Below are 20,099 nucleotides of genomic sequence, written 5' to 3' on the forward strand. Positions count from 1 at the left end.
AATCAGCGTTTGCCACAGGCTTAAATACGAACCACTTTCCGATCGGAGGGATTATTGGCACGGATATTTGCGTCCGAATGATAAGAGGATGGAAGCGACGCCAGTGGAGGCGAGGTAGCCTCGGCATCGTGCAGAGAGCAGCGGCCGCGGCAAAGCACTGGAGCTCGGTGGCCGTGTCTGGCGGAGAAAGACCGATCATGGGGCCGGCAGATTGGCCCGGGGATCCGAAAAATCCTCAGTATACTGTAGGTCTCGTTGTTTGGACGGGACGCGTTGAGTCTGAGATGTAATGGTAAAAGGTGCAAACCGAATGCTGATTATCCGTCGAGTGAACAGAGGTATGTCAGCTGTATTTATAGCCGACATTGATTAACTGGAGTGGGAACCTCCTGTGTTAATTAGGCTAAGTATCTGACGCAGGAGCATTCAGGAGCATCTATATATATATATATATATATATATATATATATATATATATATAGATGCTCCTGATATTAACATGTTCACAAATATTTTTTTGGGGGGTTATTGTTTTGGTTGTTTGTATTTTATTGAATCAGATATCTGAACCACAGATGAATCCTGATGACTTTCTTCAAATTGTTTTTCTCTGAGAGCACTGTACCAACATCAGATGTTCAACTACACTGATACTCTATTGTAAAACAAGCTCCTTGACTACTAATTGTTTTTTTTGTTTTTTTTTCTTGAATCCATGGAGATAAGCAGAAACACTTAAATAAGACAAGTAAATATCAGGTATGATTTACTTGTTGAACAGAATGCTGAAAAAAAATGGAATCAGAGAATACAGTTCTTTATGTACGTCGACACAAAACAGTTACTTACATATTTAGAGTGCATCATATCTCTCAAATGAACAAAACTACTAAATGAAATTTTTCACAAATCACTATTTGTATGTACATCACTCAGATTTACAGAACGGAATCAGAGAAGTTGTCTACACATAACTATATTGTCGTTCATTTGTATCCATTATTAAAAGTCAAGTTGGTGAATGTTCTTGTTGACTCCTTGGTCTACCAAACTCTAGAAATGTGGCAGATCTTGCTGAGATTTCAAATAGATATTATTTTGTGGGATTTATATAACTTGCATCTAGATGTTATTTTGGAGATCTCTAAAGCACTGACATTCTTTTAAATGTTATCAATGTCTAGCTCCATAAAATGGTTGGCAATGAATGCAATACATGGCTCAAGTTTTTCAAAATCACTAAACCTTTCTTCAAATTCCTGCTCAAGCCAGGACAGAAGGTCACAGTACTTGAGTACAACAAAAAATTCAGTTGTATATGCATGGCTTTCTAACATCTTTAACACTGAAGGGAAGTGCTGCAATCTTTTGTTCTTCAACTATAACAGTTCGGTGTTAATTTCACTCAGCAAGGAAATAAAGCAATGAAGTAACTGACTCCTACTCAACCATTTGACTTCTGTGTGAAGTAAGAGCCATACTCTGCCATACTCTGCAGAAAGGTAATCAAGAATCAATTTGAAGCATCTTTGTTGTTGGGACTTGAGTTAATAATACAAACAACTGGTGTCATGACATGATCAAAACCCATAACCTTACTGCAGATCACCTGCTGATGAATGATGCAATGATAGTTCAGAAATGCAGAAAAATCTGGATCCTTCTTAAGGCCCTTCCACACTAAGTGCAAAAAAGGGGAATTAATATCGGACGTGATGACGCACTGGAATAAAACAACAGATTCCTATGGATGCTTCCACATAGACCACGAACATTCGTGCACCGAAAATATGAAAGTTTTTTTTTTCCGAACCAGTCAGACAAATCTTTTCAGTTTCGCAAAGCGAAAACACAGGCCATCCAATAAGATTTGAGCATTACATCATGTGGCCAGAGCAACTGCTTTATCCAAAAAGTCAACATGGCGGTGCTAAAAGCTCAGAAGACTGTACTGAGTACGAGCGTAAAAACACCAAAGTAGAGGACTTTCAACCAACATACAAAGAATATGGATGTCGAGATGTTGTTGTTGTTGGTGTCTGAACATAGAGATATATTTTTATTTATTTTTATACAATATATTTTCTGTATATGTTTTATGCAGCTCATGGTATTTTTATAAAAATAAATGATGTTTATGACAAATGACAAGCAGGTAGCATTCAGTCCAACATACAAATAATGCATGTCTGCCTATTATAAAAGCAAAATCCATTTTAGATCATAATCAGAAGTTATTACAAGCACTCGATGGTGGTTTAAAGTGGGGTTTGAGCAAAAACATTAATTACATATATTTTGAAATGTAGCTAGATGCTAATTGAACCTCTAATTATATTTTCTTGTAAGCAATATGGATAGTTTGTGTTTCTGATGAAGTAATTTGTCTTAATTTAATGCTGCATACTGAGCAGTGTACGATGTAAAAGCCATATCCGAGATACATAGGCTACATGAGGAAAAATGCATTGCTGTTCGGTGCCATCTCGCGTACAGGTGTAAATTAGTAAAAAGCAATTCATCGTTTTGTGCTCGGAGTGAAAGCAACCTTTATCGGCGATTCACCTCGCTTTTTTGCATCACGCTCAGTGTGAAACGGCCTTTACAATATGCAATAAATCCAAAGTGACACCCTATTATGGCTGGAGCTCTGTATGTTGTCATAGATACCATGCTTTTCAAGGGGCCAGCGGTTTTCCATGCGGTACCTCTTGAAAACGTTGTAGATGTTGACATTAGTCCCTTGTTTGTTCTGAGCAGTTAAACTGAGCACTGTTCTTCAGAAAAATCCTCCATGTCCTGTAGATTCTTCAGTTTTCCAGCATATTTTGCATATTTGAACTCTTTCCAGCAGTGACTGTGTGATTTTGAGATCCATCTTTTCACACTGAGGACAACTGAGGGACTCAAGCGCAACTATTAACGCTTTAGGCACCAGGGATTTTTGTAAAAAATGCTGGATTTTGACATCAAGATTTCAAAAGTGTGTGGCTTGAAAGGGCTTAAAGATAGAGATCTACTGTAAATTTGAAAAAATGTTGGGCATGACCGAAAGGTTATGTGGGGTCTCATTTTCATATTATGACGTCATCAAGGGGGCAGCCCTCTTGAATTTCATAATATTCAGGAAATGGTAGATATTGAACGTATTTGCATGTTTTTTTTTGTCTTTTTAACCTCATTCCAAATTATCAGAAAAGAGGAAACCAACAATAAAACAGGAGAACGTGCTAAATTATTACTATACTATATAGTAGTAAAATGCAGGTGAACAGTAGGCTACTTTTTTATCAGTTCATCAGTAATTTTCTGGAAATAATAGATATTGAATGGATGTTTGAACTTATTTGCAAGTTGTTGTTTTTTGCCTTTTTATCCTCATACCAAATTATCAGGAAATGAAGAAATCAACAGTAAAACAGGAGAAAGTAGTAAATTATTACTATATTACTCTGCCATAGTAAAATACATGTGCTTATTTTTTGATCAGTTGACCAGCTATCTGCCTAATCAGGTACCTAGGTGACAGTTTACAGTTCTTGAGAGTATGGTACCTCTCATTGCATGGCACAGCGCACAAACCTATCCCACACTGACTGCTGTACTTTGTCTGCCGGCTGTAATGGGGCAAACAAGATGCGAGACGTGCGGATCCATGTACAAGCTTTATTCAAAGGCCTGATCACAAACAGGCATGGTTCAGTAAAAAGCAAACAGACATGAATTAGGCAAGACAAAGAGTATTCCTAGGACAAGTGTAGGCCGTCAATCGGCGAACAATATCCAACAGGGTATGGCAGAGAGATGATCCAGGTACACGAGCAATAGTCCAAGCGAGGTGCAAACAGAGTCCGAATGGCATAGAAAAGGGTAAATCCAGGAAACATGGGCAAGAATCAAAACACGAGAAAACAGGCAAGGCAAGACTATGACAACTAAGTGGGCTCCGTAGAGTAGCTATCGCTAGGAGAGTGATATACGCTATACAATGCTCTGCGATCTGACTGAGGAAGTCCATGGCTTAAGTAAGGCGTGTGATAGGAATCAGAGTCAAGAGTCAATGTGGTGAGCGAGTGACCTCTGGTGGTGAGTGAACGGAAGTTCATAGACCAGATTCGTGACACCGGCGGCCCTTTGAGCGTGCACGATCAGAACAAACGACACAATCTGACCGATCATCGGCAATGTGGAGCCAGTGGCACTCAGATAGCAACAGCTCTCCTATGGACATTACAACCACATCCACCCCTGCCACCCTCATCCCCGTTGGGCAAAGGGTCGAAATGATCACTTGTTTGTGCTTCGCGAACACTGTCTCATGAGTTCATATTTCAAATTTGAAGAAGATACCATGAAAAATGAGATTCCTGCAATATTTTTTCTGAAACTATTTATAGTCCCCCCACCCCCCTGTTTGAGGAAAAATAACCACCAAATGGATTGCAGAATTATACAAGCTATTTTAGTCATTATACATGTTCCTGCATAGTTTTTCAATTATAAAATAATAGACAGATTTATTTGAGCACTAAAAAATACAAAAATAATTATTTGAGTAATAAAAAAGGAAAAAAAAAAATAGAAAAAAATGCTTTGTAAATAGTATGTATACTGAAGTATTCTTCGTTATTCGTTATTACAATGATAAATATCACTGCCAGACGTGAAGTGATATTGCCAGACATGGTCATAGAGTCAGTAAACACACGCTGATGTGCTTCCATTCAGATGATAATCATACAGATGGGCCATATAATCAATAATAGCTGATCAATGAATCACAATGATAGCCATCATAGAGTCGCTAATAAACACGCTGATGTGCGTCCATACATATTATAATCATGCAGACACGGCCACATTCCCCACACAATACACACACACACATATAAAAAATGTAGAAGAAAAACCAGATTCGTGACACCGGCGGCCCTTTGAGCGTGCACGATCAGAACAAACGACACAATCTGACCGATCGTCGGCAATGTGGAGCCAGTGGCACTCAGATAGCAACAGCTCTCCTATGGACATTACAACCACATCCACCCCTGCCACCCTCATCCCCGTTGGGCAAAGGGTCGAAATGATCACTTGTTTGTGCTTCGTGAACACTCTCGCCTTGCACGGCAGCACCATTGCGCTGCAAAGATGTACCAGGAGAAGCGCGATTTTTAGACGCCTGGTCATCATTTCCAAAGGGCAAATATTCCCGTTCAGAGTTAGAATTGGCAAATAACATTTGCAACACATCCTCATGGTACAATTTTTTATAGTCAAATACATGTATCTAGCCATTTATTAGCCATTTGGTGATTTTCTCTCACAAATCTCACAGTTTACTTGCATGCTATGAACTGAACTGCTATCAATGACACGATAGCTCACTTACTCTGCTATTTTCTCGAACACTTTGAATAGGACCATAATTTTGACATAATTTTGGTCTATAATTGAAGTACTACATGTATGCCATCTAGTGGTAGGGAATACAAATGAGATATTATACCATATTAGGAACTACAGTCTATTTTATTAAGTATGACGTCTTTGGCTCTTAGAGGGTTAAAAAAGGTTAAAATATTAATTGATGCTCCAGAAGGTGAAAACTTTTTGAATTTGAAGATCAATGTAAATTGTACATAATTTGTCTTCCGGGAAACATGCAAGTATCTTCTGTGGCTTCTGAAGGGCAGTACTAAATGGAAAAGATTATATTTATGAACTAAATAAGAAAAATTTGGACATCTTCATCTGTTCAAAAGTCACCATCATAGTACAAGCCCTAGGTTTATTAACTAAATAAAGTAAAACAAAACATGGGTGCACAAAAAAAACTAGTGGAGCTAGTGATGTGACATTTGAACCAAGGCGTCAGAGATCATGGCGAGAATAAATGAGCGTGCCAGATCAGTCCTAAATTAGCTATTGGCTAGTTATATTTTTTCAAAGTAAAAAATACTTTGAAAATGCATTTTTCAAAGTAAAGTTTTTACTTTGAAAAATGCAAGCTGAAGCAGTGAAATGTCGAGGGAAAAAAATATATATTTTTTTTGTTTTTTTACTTTTAAACGTCTTTTGACTTGAGAGCCTCGTTTTTAGAACACCGTGTCATGGTCAAGACATTGAAGAGGATGCAAGATTCAAGCGCAAATGTAGTGCAGTGGAGTGGAAAAGCACATGAAAAACTCTTAATGTGGCTTAGTAATGCTTTGAAACAACAACCAGGCAAAATCAATTTTCTCTTATATTTCACTTAATGTGGCATAATGCATTAACATATAGAGAGAAAATTCAATATAGCTACACCTTGATGATGCAAACTATGTTTTTGTGGCCTGGTCCACTGCTGCAATTCTCTGACAACGACCTGTTTAAAATGGAAATAATTTAGCAGCTCAGTACACTGACAACTTGTCACTAGACTTTGCCTTGCAATTGCTGTAGTTCATTCTCGAAATAGAAAGTTATCAAGACATTTCTCCAGAGCACAATGTTACAAGAAAGACTGTCCAGATTAGCTCTTCTGAGTATTGAGAATTCCCGCACCCGCAACATTGACATGAAAGCTGCAGTGAAAGATTCTGTTCACCAAAACGTTTTTGTTTGTTTGTTTGTTTGTGGCAGTTAGTTGATAAAAAAAAATAAGTTAATTGTCAAAGGTTGGTATGTTAAGATGTAGAGAAAGTTAGTTTTTCTTAAAATGTAGCATATATCTTAAAGTAATTAGGCCAGTGGTTCTCAAAGTGTGGAAACATGAGTATTGCAGGGGGGGGGGAGGCGCGGGCCATCAGCAGAAAAAGAAAATAAATAAAACAGTAAACAGCCAAAGGATGTAACTTAGAATGGGAGATGGATTGGTTTGTGAAAGGGAAGAGAAAAGCCATTGACGAAGTTGCACAGACCCAGGCAGGTGCTGTTCATTCGTGACAGTTGTCGCGCCTCAACAGCTCTACACTGGACGTGACAAAGCAACCATTGATCATTTTAACCCTCTGGGGTCTGAGGGTGTTTTGGGGGCCTGGAGAACTTTCGACATGCCCTGACCTTTGTGCTTTTTTCAGCTGCCTATAAAAATATAAATGGCTAAAGTCTAATAAAACTGTAAACAGCACAAACTGGGCTACAATAATATGTTAGCAGCATTTATGTACATGATTGTGTTTTTGAGAAATCAACGTTTATGCGTGGTAAGTGAAAAACTAAAATTTTGAAGTCACTGAAATAAGACCATAAAACACATACAGAACAATTGTTCACAAGACATTTGAGAACTGGATCTTGTAGCCTAGAATTTTTGCTTCAAAATGATGTGAAAATCATCTTGTTTATTTGCTCATTGAAAACAATACATTGATTTAAATTTTTAAAGACATGCTTTGTGATTGAAAGCCAATATGCAAGGGAGTGGTAATGGCCTTGAATATTAAGGGATTTTCACCTGAGAGACAAAGGGCCCTCCCCTAAAGGCTGCTAATGGGCCATCAGTGTGACTGTGACTTTGAGGCAGGTAAGAAAGAATGTGAGGAGATTGAAAAAATGGGTTTTTAAAATTATTTGTATTTTATTTACAACACAGTATAATCAAAACATACATAATTAAGGTCAAAAGACACATTATTGTGCACACTGATCTAACCACAGATATGTGAACAGACTTTAATCATTCCTGCAACAGATCAGTTCAACAAGTGAAACAAATAAATCATACCTGATTTTTACGTGTTATTTAAGTGTTTCTGCTTCTTTCCATGTATTCAAGAAGAAATAAACATAATCAGTAGTCAAGGATCTTGTTTTACCATAGAATATCAGTGTAGTTGAACATCTGATGTTGGTGCAGCGCTCTCAGAGGAAAACAGTTGGAAGAGACTGAAAGTCAGCAGGATTCATCATCTGTGGTGCAGGTATCTGATTCAATAAAATACAAAAAAAAAAGAAAAAAAAAAGAAAAAACATTTGTGAGCATGTTTATATCAGGAGCAACTGTATATATATATATATAGGTTTTGTAGCCATAGACTTATGCATGCTTTGTATTATCGTAAAAAAAAAAGACATTTTATTTTTGAGAAACTTAATTTTATTGTTTAGCACGTTATTAAAATCTATTTTTGAACAGAGTAAGCTATTAATCATAAACATGTTCTAAACATACTTAGACTCGTAGCATTCATCATGTTACAATGTACTCTCATATTACCCTGTCAATCTTCAAGCAACAACTGAAAACTCATCTCTTTCGGCAGTACTTGACTTCATCCTAAACTCAAAAAACAAAACAAACAAAAAAAACTCTTTCCCTCTGTCTTTCTCTCCCCTTACTAGCTTGTACTTATTTGAGCAATGACTGAGACTTGGCGTTACGAGCACTTCCTCTGTCTGATTGCCTCTTCAAGATAAATCGCCTTTTGTATTCCCCAATTGTAAGTCGCTTTGGATAAAAGTGTCTGCCAAATGAAAATGTAAATGTAAGTGTAAATGTACTTTTATTGTTTTATATAGAGCATGAAAACATCACCGCGCCGAAAGAAATTTAAATACAATGAATTGCCAATCATATTCAAAATGTTCTACTGGATTTCAAACATTTTAGTCAGGAATTATAGTTTGGGAAAAACCCAACTATGATTTTGTAGTCATATAGCCATCCTGAACATCATGTATGATTTTATAGTTTAAAAGATATGATTCTGCAGCCATAGACTCATTCATGCTTTGTACTATAAAAGGATGTACTTTGTACTATAAAAAAAAAAAAATTTTGATCTGAGAACTAATTGTTATCGTTTAGCACGCTATTAAAATATATTTGTGAACAGATTATTAATAATAAACGGTCTAAACATTCTTAGATGCATAGCATTCATCATGTTGTAGTTTGGGAAAAACCCAACTAGTAACTTGTTCAAGTTTATGTCACAATAACGCGTTAACTAATGCAAAAAATAAGCATTACTTACTCATCAGATCGATCTTCTCTTCTGGATGAACTCTTGCTCTTATTTTGAGGGAAATCCAGCATTTACTCAGCGCGTCTTGTTCCAGAAACGAACAGTAGCAGCGATGGGTGGTCTCTTCACTCCTGACTCTTTGTTTATGTTGGGTGTCTCCATGCGCGCGCGGCTTACGTGGTTATTTAGGGGGCGGGATCGCATTAAAAATAATGAGTTAGACTGGACAGACTGAACATTGTGTTGGTTTCATACGGATTACTTCATCACAGAATATTTGTTTTCGATATGGCTTACTTCATTTGAAAGTAGACACGTCAGGCTTTCTATAGAGATAACTCTCATGTTTCTATGTTGAGAATCTATGTTGAGTTATACTTCATTTTAATGACGCGTTTCTGAAAACAGTTCGCGGAGACGGAGAAGACAGAGAGCGCACCCTGTTTGTTTTCTTTATTCTTCAAAAGCACAAAATTTAGTTGTTGTTATGAGTGTATACAAATAAAAGTAGTCCCCTTACAGATTCAAATGGTGTATTGCTCTTATCTGAACGATCAAAAATGGCACAGTAATTCAAGCTCATTTCTGCCTTATCAAGAAAATCTGCCACAAAATGCGTATATTTATAATATATTTATATAGTTTACAGATAAACAAGGAAAAAAACAGTGCGACATGTAACGTAGCCTATAGAGTCATGGCAAAAAAAATAGGCACCCTTGGTAAATATGATCAAAGAAGGCTGTGAAAATGAATCTGCATTGTTAATCCTTTTGCCCCCGGTTTCACAGACAAGGCTTAAGCTAAATCCCAGACTAAAATGCATGTTTGATATATCTTAAAATATGTCAGAGTCATTGTTCTGTGTCAAGATGCACACCTTAATGTTTTCTTCTAAGGCGTTTTAGTAAAAGTTGCTTAAATATCTTAATTTAACTAAGGCCTAGTCCTGGCTTAAGATAAGCCCCGTTTGTGAAACCGGGCCTTGATCTTTTATTTAAAAAATGCACAAAAATCTAATCTTTCATTGGATAATAAGAATTTAAAATGGGGGGAAATATCATTATGAAATAAATGTTTTTTTTCTCAAATACATGTTGGACACAATTATTGGCACCCATAGAAATACTTATGAGTAAAATATCTCTGAAGTATATTCCCATTCATATTCACAATTTTGAGCACTCCAGGGTGATTATGAACATGAAATTTTCCAGCCATGGCTTCCTGTTTCACAGAAATATAAATAGGAGGGAAAACAAAGCCCAAATTCCCTTAATCATCCATCACAATGAGAAAAACCAAAGGATATATTTCTGATGTGCAGCAAAAGATAATTGAGCTTCACAAATTAGTGAAGTGGCTTTAAGAAAAGAGCTAGAGCAGTGAAATCCTTAAGAATTTCAGGGAAATAATTAAGAATTTCCAATCAACATAAAATATTACTAAACTGCCTGGAAGAGGATGTGTGACTATATTGTCCTAAGGCACGGTGAGGAGGAGAGTTTGAGTGGCTAAAGACTCTCCAAGGACCACAGCTGGAGAACTGCAGAAAATAGATGAGTCTCTGGGTCAGAAAACCTTAAAACAAATATTGTCAAACAGCACCTACATCACCACATGTTGTTTGGTAGGGTTTCAAGAAAAATTATCCTCACTCATCCAAAAACAATCTCCAGCATATTCAGTTATCAGACACGACTGGAACTTCAAATGGGACTGGCTTCTATGGTCAGATGAATCTAAAAATTTGCTTTTTTAGCAGCAAACACTCAAGATGTGTTTGGTGAACACAGGGATAAAAAGTTCCCTATGTGTACAATGAAATATACTGCTGTATTTTTGATTTTGTGGGCCTATATTTCTGCTGGAGGTCCTCGACATCTTGTTTAGACACATGGCATCATGGATTTTATGAAATACCAACAGATAAAAATAAACAAAAAAACTGTCTTATAACGGGCCATGTTTGGGTCTTCCAACTGTACAATAATCCAAACACAAACCTCAAAAACTACACAAAAATGGGCCACTGAGCACAAAACCAAGCTTCTGCTATGGCCATTCTAGTTCTCTGACCTGAACCCTCTAGAAAATGAGTGGGGTGAACTGAAGAGAAGAAGCACCAACATGGAGCTGGGAATCTAAAGGATCTGGAGAGATTCTGGATGAAGGAATGGTCTCTGATCTCGTCAGGTGTTCTCTAACCGCATCAGGCATTATAGGAGAAAATATAGAGCTGTTCAACTGGCAAATGGAGGTTTCAAAAAGTATTGAATAAAAGGGTGCCGTTAATTGTGGCCAATGTGTATTAGAGAAAAAACATTTATTTCATAATGATATTTCCCCCATTTTAAATTCTTATTGTCCAATGAAAGGTTAGATTTTTGTGATTTTTTTTTTAAATAAAGATAAAAAGGTTTAACAATGCAGATTAATTTTCACAGCCTTCTTGCATCATATTTACCAAGGGTGCCGCTATTTTTGGCCATGACTGTATATTCTGAGTTTTTTGTTCACAGAATGGAAACTCAAATGGCAGAAAGCAACATCCTATTTTTCTTTATTTTACAAAAGCACAATGTTTTGATTTCATTGTGAGTGTACACAAATGAAAGTAGACCTTTATACAGTGATGCATTATTAATAAGACAATAAGTGTTTAAAGTTGATTATGCTGGTATAAGGAAACAATTGAAGTGAAGTGAAATCACACACACACACACACACACACACACACACACACACACACACACACACACAAAACACATAAGTTCCAGCATTGCTAACTTGCTGACCCGCAGTTGGTACTTTATCAAAATAAAATACAATGAACCAAGCATCAGCGCGCCCGCCTCTGTGTCACCGTTGGAACGCGACTGAAGTACACAGCCTATCATTTACATAATCAATAATAGTTTAGCATTCAGATCCTTTGCATCGCAAATATGGAAATATTATGGAATATTTGGATTCATGCTGAAAGAGAGAGGTAGGATACACGAGCACAAAGCTCCATTTCGCAAACAGTTGAGTGCGCAAGCATTTAAAGTATACTCCTTTGTCAGTGAGAGATGCATTCAGGATCAGCACATGGTCACTGTCTAGGAGGCTTTGTTTTCAAGTGTGCAACTCATGACATTCGCTGTTCTTCTGCTGGCGGTTATCAAACAGCATTGCATTACTGCAGGCGCCCCCTTCTGGATTAGGGATGAATTGCCTGTATTCATTGTAAGGCACCGAACCGAGATCTCTGTACTGTGACGGTTCGGTACGAATACATGTATTGCTCCACCCCTAGTAGACAGCATCACTTATTATAATGGGTTCTACTGTAATTTATTTTGCTGCTCTCGTCCGGTGTAGACACAGTGTTAATTTAGTTGGTGAGTAACTTCAAAGCACTTAACAGTATCGAATAAGATTAAACACTCAATTTTCAGTTAAGGCATTTCATTATTGAATTCAGAGATGTCATTGTCTAGCTCAGTTTAGTTTAAATAGTATCTGCAAAATCAAATTGATGATAATCACTAGAAATTAAGTGTCCCCAACTGAGCAAGCCAGAGGCGACAGTGGAAAGGAACCAAAACTCCCTCTGTGACAGAATGGAGAAAAAAAACCTTGGGAGAAACCAGGCTCAGTCGGGGCAGTTCTCCTCTGGCCAGGAGATTATTGTTTACTTATTGTTTTAATTAAAATTTTAAATGTATAAATGTATTATATTTCTATTTTATATTGTTGCAATTTCTAACAATAATAGTATTATGTAGTCAGATATTTTATTATATTTTTAGTTATTTTCTTTTCTTTTTAGTTTTATTGTATTTAAGTCGAGGTCTTCACTAGGGATATGTCTCTGGGGCTCATCCAGGTGTCGTGGCCTCTGCCGACGATCAGGGAGACATCATCTCCCGGTGCCGATTCATCATCTGATCCGGACACGGACTGGGAAACAGAATAAGAAAGAAAAAGACAAATATTAGCATAGATGCCATTCTTCTTACGATGTAACGAGTACATCGTGTGTTACGGGGAGTGTTCCCAGTTCTGGTTGATCTAATTAATGCAGCCTAACAATCCTTTAACGGATTTGAATATTAGAAGCGTATTAGTGTGTTATGTGTAAGCCAGGTTAAAGAGATGGGTCTTTAATCTAGATTCAAACTGACAGAGTGTGTCTGCCTCCCGAACAGTGTCAGGTAGATTGTTCCAGAGTTTGGGTGCTAAATAGAAAAAGAGTTTTGAGAACGTAATGGATGTGGCGGACTATATGAGCTCGCTCAGGTACTGAGGAGCTAAACCATTCAGGGCATTATAAGTAATTAGCAAGATTTTAAAATCTATACTATGTTTAATAGGGAGCCAGTGCAGTGTTGACAGAACTGGGCTAATGTGGTCATACTTCCTGGTTCTAGTAAGAACTCTAGCTGCTGCATTTTGAACCATTTGTAGTTTGTTTATTAAGCGTGCAGAACAACCGCCCAATAAAGCATTACAATAATTTAACCTTCAGGTCATAAACGCATGAATGAACATTTATGCATTTGACATTGAGAGCATAGGTCTCAGTTTAGATATATTTCAAGGAGAGATTTAAGGAGAGATTGCTATCAAATAGCACATCTAGGTTCCTGGCTGATGACGAAGAATTTACAGAGCAGCCATCAAGTGTTAGACAGTGTTCTAGATTATTACTTTTGGGGGTTTTAGGTCCGATAATTAACACCTCTGTTTTTTTTTAGAATGTCATCCAGTTTTTTATATCGACTATGCATTCCATAAGTTTCTCAATTTGGTGTGTTTCACCAGGCTGCGAAGACATATAGAGCTGAGTATCATCAGCACAACAGTGAAAGCTAACACAGTGTTGCCTGATGATATTTTCCAAGGGTAAAATGTAAAGCTTGAAAAGCAACAGCCCTAGTACTGAGCCTTGAGGTACTCCATACTGCACTTGTGATCGATATGATACCTCTTCATTCACTGCTACGAATTGATGGCGGTAAGATAAGTATGATTTGAACCATGCTAATGCACTTCCACTAATGCCAACAAAGTTTTCTAGTCTATTCAGAAGAATGTTGTGATCGATAGTGTTGAACGCAGCGCTAAGATCCAGTAGCACTAATAGAGAGATACAACCACAATCAGATGATAAGAGCAGGTCATTTGTAACTCAAATGAGAGCAGTCTCAGTACTATGATATGGTCTAAATCCTGACTGGAAATCCTCACAGATATCATTTTTCTCTAAAAAGGAATATAATTGTGAGGTTACTACCTTTTCTACTATCTTTGACAGAAAAGGGAGATTCGAGATCGGTCTGTGATTAACTAGATCTTTGGGGTCAAGTTGTGTTTTTTTAATGAGAGGCTTAATAACAGCCAATTTAAAGGTTTTGGGAACATATCCTAATGACAATGACGAATTAATAATAGCCAAAAGAGGATCTATGACTTCTGGAAGCACCTCTTTTAGTAGTTTAGGTCTAACCTACATGTTGTTGGTTTAGCTGATTTAACAAGTTTATACAATTCGTCTTCTCCTATAGTAGAGAATGAGTGGAACTGTTTCTCAGGGGATCTATAGTGCACTATTTGATGCGATACTGTAGCTGACGGCTGCATGTTTACAGTTTGATCTCTAATAGTATTGATTTTGGAAGTAAAATAGTTAATAAAGTCATTACTGCTGTGCTGTTGGGAAATGTCAACACCTGTTGATGCTTTATTTTTTGTTAATTTTGCCACTCTATTGAATAAATACCAGGGGTTATGTTTGTTTTCTTCAAAAAGAGACGAGAAGTAATCAGATCTAGCAGTTTTTAATGCTTTTCTGTAGGATAGGGTATTTTCCCGCCAAGCAATATGAAATACCTTTAGTTTAGTTTTCCTCCAGCTGCGATCCATTTTCCGGGCTGCTCTCTTTAGGGCGCGAGTGTGCTCATTATACCACAGTGGTGGACTTTTTTCCTTAATCTTCCTTAAGTGTAAAGGAGCAACCGTATTTAAAGTGCTAGAAAATAGAGAGTCCATAGTTTCTGTTACATCATCAAGTTTTTCTGCACTGTTGGATATGCTGAGGAATTTAGACAAATCAGGAAGATTGCTTACAAAGCAGTCCTTTGTGGTAGAAGTGATAGAAGTACAAAATACACCAAGGCAATGATAATTCACCACATTCATTGCTGTTAAATCAGTTATGTAAATTGGGGAGACAGAGTCAGTAGCAGGTGCACAAAAAATTCATACATGACATCACTACTTGAGAGGGACCCATCTCGTTTTACAATCTATGGAATGCGTGGAGGCTGCTTTGTCCAACGGAAGGTTCCTTCATAGGCTTTCGACTGCTTTATTTTTTATTAACCACAAGATGGCAATGTTTTTGTCAGGTTCGAAGCGTATATATATGCGCACACACACACACACACACACAAGGTAACAAGGATTCAAGATTCAAGATTTTTATTCGTCACATACACAATTATACAGAGTATAACCAGCAGTGAAATGTATGTCAGGTCCGCTCCAAGGATAGTGCAATTGTATAAAATACAAATATTAAGAAAAAGAAAAGTACAAAAAAATAAAAGAATAAAATAAAATAAAAGATAAAAAAATATAAATATAAATGTGTAGGTCAGTATGTTGTTGAAAAATGACATTACTTATCCAGAGTGAGCAAAAGGGCTGGTAAAATCACTATGGACCCCTCACACCCAGCACACTCCCTCTTTGAAGTGTTACCGTCTGGTCGACGCTACAGAGCTCTGTGCACCAGAACGACTAGACACAGGAACAGTTTCTTCCCTCAGGCTATCCATCTCATGAACACTCAACAATAAATGTGGAACACACAATTATAATACACTATCCATTCACCACACTCACTAATTTTATCTTTATTTTCTCATTTCTAATTTGCACATACTTGACCTGTACATACATAGTTGTTTATATTATATATTGTGTTTTTGCTGCTTTACATTGCCTTTTGGTTAATTGTTGTTATTCTTTTATTATCTGTGTCCTGTCCTGTTGCTGTCTTTCTGTTGCACTGTGGAGCTTCTGTCACTACAACAAATTCCTAGTATGTGTAAACATACTTGGCCAATAAAGCTCATTCTAATTCTGATTCTAAATAGTAATATAACAGGAATATGCAAAAGAACGTGCAAAACAGTTGTACAGGGTATTTAAATAGCAGCAATATGAGGTAGAGAAAAATTATGAATAGCTTATAGATATATTGATATTCACATGGAGTCAAGTGATGTTATGACACAGGAGGAGCTTCTTCCCCGAGGCCATCGGGCTCCTAAACTCTAACTCTAAGTCTCTCAGTTTTTGACATCAGGCTACGGAAGCCCTTACCAGATGGAAGCAAAGTGAATAGACGGTTACCAGGGTGATTTGAGTCCTTGATGATTTTGACAGCTCTATTTTTGCAGCGTTTGAGGTAGATGTCCTGCAGAGAGGGGACCCTGAGATGCGCTCAGCTAAGCGCACAACTCTCTGTAGAGCTTTGCAGTCCTGATTTGAGCTGTTTCCATACAACACTGAGATGCACTGAGTCAATAGACTTTCTATGGTCCCTGAATAGAACGTTTTCAGGATTGCTGGTGAGACCCTGAATTTCCTCAGCTGTCACAGATGGTACAGTCTTTGCCTGGCTTTCTTAACCTGTGTTTGGATGTGTGTAGTCCAAGTCTGGTTCTCGGAGATGTTTACACCTAGGTACTTGAAGCTACTCACCCTCTCCACAGGGGTCCCACTGATCATAAGAGGAGTGTAGGGCTGCTGCTGTCTCTTCCTAAAGTCCATGATCAACTCTTTAGTTTCTACCTCATCCAAGTATGCGGTCTCATCGTTGTTGGAGATGAGGCCCAGAACCACAGTATCATCAGCGAATTTGATAATAGATGTGGAGCTGTGAGATGACACGCAGTGATGCTTGTAGAGAGAGTAGAGCAGGGGACTGAGGACACAGCCCTGTGGGGCTCCCACGTTCAGGGTGATGAAGTTTGAGGTGAACTGGCCAACTTTCACCACTTGAGGTCTGCCGGTGAGGAAGTCTTGAATCCAGTCACAGAGTGAGGAGTTTTGGCCGAGGCCTGTGAGTTTAGATGCTAGCTTGATGGAGACTATAGTGTTGAAAGCTGAGCTATAGTCAATGAATAGCAGCCTTACATAATTCCCATTGTTGCTGTCCAAGTGTGTGAGGGAAGAGTGGAGGACGTGAGAGATGGCATCGTCCGTAGATCTGTTTGGGCGATAGGCAAACTGGAGAGGGTCCAAAGTATCAGGTATGGAGGAGCAAATGTGGCTCTTTACAAGTCTCTCAAAAACCTTCATGACTATAGATGTGAGGGCAATTGGGCGATAGTCATTCAGGCAAGAGGGTTTATTGTTCTTAGGCACAGGGATTATGACAGATTTTTTAAATGAGGTGGGAACCACGGAGGTAGCAAAGGACTCATTAAAGATAGAAGTGAACAAACCAGCGAGCTGATCAGCGCAGGACCTCAGAACACGGCCGGTTATCCCATCGGGTCCATTTGCTTTCCTGACGTTAACTTTCTTAAGCGCCCTTCGAACCTCATCCTCTGACACAGTGATTACAGGATCATCGCTGCTCTGCCTGCTGCTTCCTGACGCGCTGGACGGCAGACATGCGCTGCCGCCGTTGCAATCGAAGCGGCCGAAGAAGGTTTTTAACTCGTCGGCCAGCGTCGGATCTGCTCTCACCTCCGCGGAGGATTTGTTTCCGAAGGCACAGATGGTCCTCAGTCCCTGCCACATCCGTCGAGAGTCATTGAGCTGGAAATGAGACTCAACTCTCTCTCTGTATCTGTGCTTAGCAGCTCTTACTGTGCGTTGGAGAGCATAGCACGATGCTTTGTACTCGCTCATATTCCCGGTCAGAAGAGCCTCATTGTAAGCGGCAGTGCGTGTGTTAACCGCAGCACGGATTGTTCTGTTCACCCACGGTTTCTGATTAGAGAATGTCCTTATCGTTATTGTTTCTGTAGCTTGCTCGGTTAGCGTGTTTACAAAGCTTAATGCTACATCCGTGAACTCGCTGACATCAGAAGAACTCGTCTGGAACATATCCCAGTCGACGTCATCAAGCGCCGCCTGCAGCATACTCTCTGAGTGGGAGGACCAGCGCGTCACAACTCTCTGCACCAGAGGATCCTGAACGAGCCTTTGTTTATATTCCGGTGTGAGGAAAATGGCGGCATGGTCCGATTTGCCAAAAGCCGGTAGTGAGCGGGCTTTGTAGGCATTCTTGAACTGAGTGTAGCAATGATCCAGTGTGTTTGGTTCTCTAGTTGGACAGGATACATGTTGATAAAAGTTTGGCATGACCTGCCTGAGGCTGGCTTTGTTAAAGTCTCCCGTGATGATAAAGGCAGTGTCAGGATGTTTGTTAATGTAGCTGCTGAGCACATCGTGAAGCTTAGACAAAGCCAAGCCGGTGTCTGCCTGTGGTGGAATTTACACAGCAGTAACAATGATCGATTAAAACTCCCAGGGCAGATAAAATGGGCGGCAAGTAATGGAAAGATGTTCCAGATGAGTCGAGCAGGAACGCGACAGAATGGAAATATTCCTGGGATCACACCATTTCTTGTTAATAATGAAACATGAGGGATGAGCTAATGAATTAATATCCAAACGAATTAAGGTAACTATAGCAACAAACAGGGTGGTATAGGGAACTGAAACAGGAAGAAAGCACAGGCTAAAATCAAGACAGGTATCTGTCAGATAGAAGTGGTGAAAAAAAAAAAAAAGTTTACAGCAGCTTTAAATGTCCAAATACTATCTGTTCTCAAAGTTTATTTTTCTTTCTCTCCAACACAGGTATAATTGTGACATCATGGTCTAATATGGACAGAGAAGCCAGGGAGACGTATCTGGTTGTGGTTCAAGTGAAAGATATGCTCGGACTCACCGGAGGCTACAGCGCCACAACCACTGTGACCATCAGCCTGATGGATGTCAATGACAACGGACCCACTTTCCAGCACAGTGAGCACAGTTCTTAAAATTTTATATTTAAGAAAACCCCAAAACTTTCATAGTAATAATAATAATTCATTTATACATTGCTTTTCTGCTTTTTTTAATCACTCAAAGTGCATTACATTGAGAGGGGGTGTATCTCCTCATTCACCAAAATCTTTCATGGAAATATAATGACATATATAATGCAATAAAGCCATGCATTGTATTATAAAGCATCTTCAGATCAGGTTGGGGTTACTTGTGACAAGATTATGTGGTAATGAAGCCATATAAAGACTTATACTATGATCAAGATGGCATCACACACGGCAGCCATGGTGGTTGGCTTTCCAGTAGTTTTAGTGTTTTTGTTAGTTTTTCCTGTTTTTTTATTTGTCAAACACGATCAATTTCACCAGGGATGAACTGCTGAACATTCAGCAGAACACACCACAAAATCTCCTACTGGTTTTCGATTATTCTGATGTTTTGCTGAACATAGTAGTCAATGGAGCAGCGGCACTGTTCAGACGCTTCAGGACGCACAGAAGGGGGACGCGAGCCGGCATGCTCGTGAAGCTCAGACAGCATGGATTTTGAACACTGCTACCCAGTATCCATCTGGCAAATCTCTGCTCTCTACCCAACAAAACGGACAAACTCCTTCTGCTTTCCTGGTTAAACAAGGACTTTTCAAACTCTACTGATCTGTGTTTCATGGAAACCTGGCTGAATGACACCATTCCGGAGAGCACGCTCCATCTGCCGAGCTTTCAGCTGTTCAGTGCGGACCGCATGTACGCCAGCTAAGGAAGTTCAACCTGCCACAGGAGCTGCTGAAACAATTCTACTCTGCCATCATTGAATCCGTCCTCTGCACTTCAATAACTGTCTGGTTCAGCTCAGCTACCAAATCTTACCTCAGAAGACTACAGAGGGTAGTCCGGACTGCTGAGCGAATCATTGGTACAACCCTCCCCACTCTCCAAGAACTGTACTTATCCAGAGTGAGCAAAAGGGCTGGCAAAATCACTCTGGACCCCTCACATCCAGCACACTTCTTCTTTGAACTGCTGCCGCCTGGTCGACGCCACAGAGCTCTGAGCACCAGAATGGCCAGGCACAGGG

General features: G+C 38.9%; 1 protein-coding gene across 1 annotated transcript in view; it reads left to right on the forward strand.

Annotated features, from left to right (window-relative positions):
* Positions 1-18,853: 18,853 nt before the first annotated feature.
* Positions 18,854-20,099, forward strand: part of LOC306864997 (cadherin-7-like) — a gene marked incomplete at both ends in the record, with an annotated part of 35,358 nt that continues 34,112 nt past the window's right edge. Inside the window, one exon of the mRNA XM_079409329.1 lies at positions 18,854-18,995. Within this exon, the coding sequence (XP_079265455.1) occupies positions 18,854-18,995 (142 nt within the window). The remainder of the gene's footprint in view (positions 18,996-20,099) is intronic.

This window comes from Barbus barbus (assembly GCF_936440315.1).
Source record: "Barbus barbus genome assembly, chromosome: 46".
In the NCBI taxonomy this organism is placed as follows: domain Eukaryota; kingdom Metazoa; phylum Chordata; class Actinopteri; order Cypriniformes; family Cyprinidae; genus Barbus; species Barbus barbus.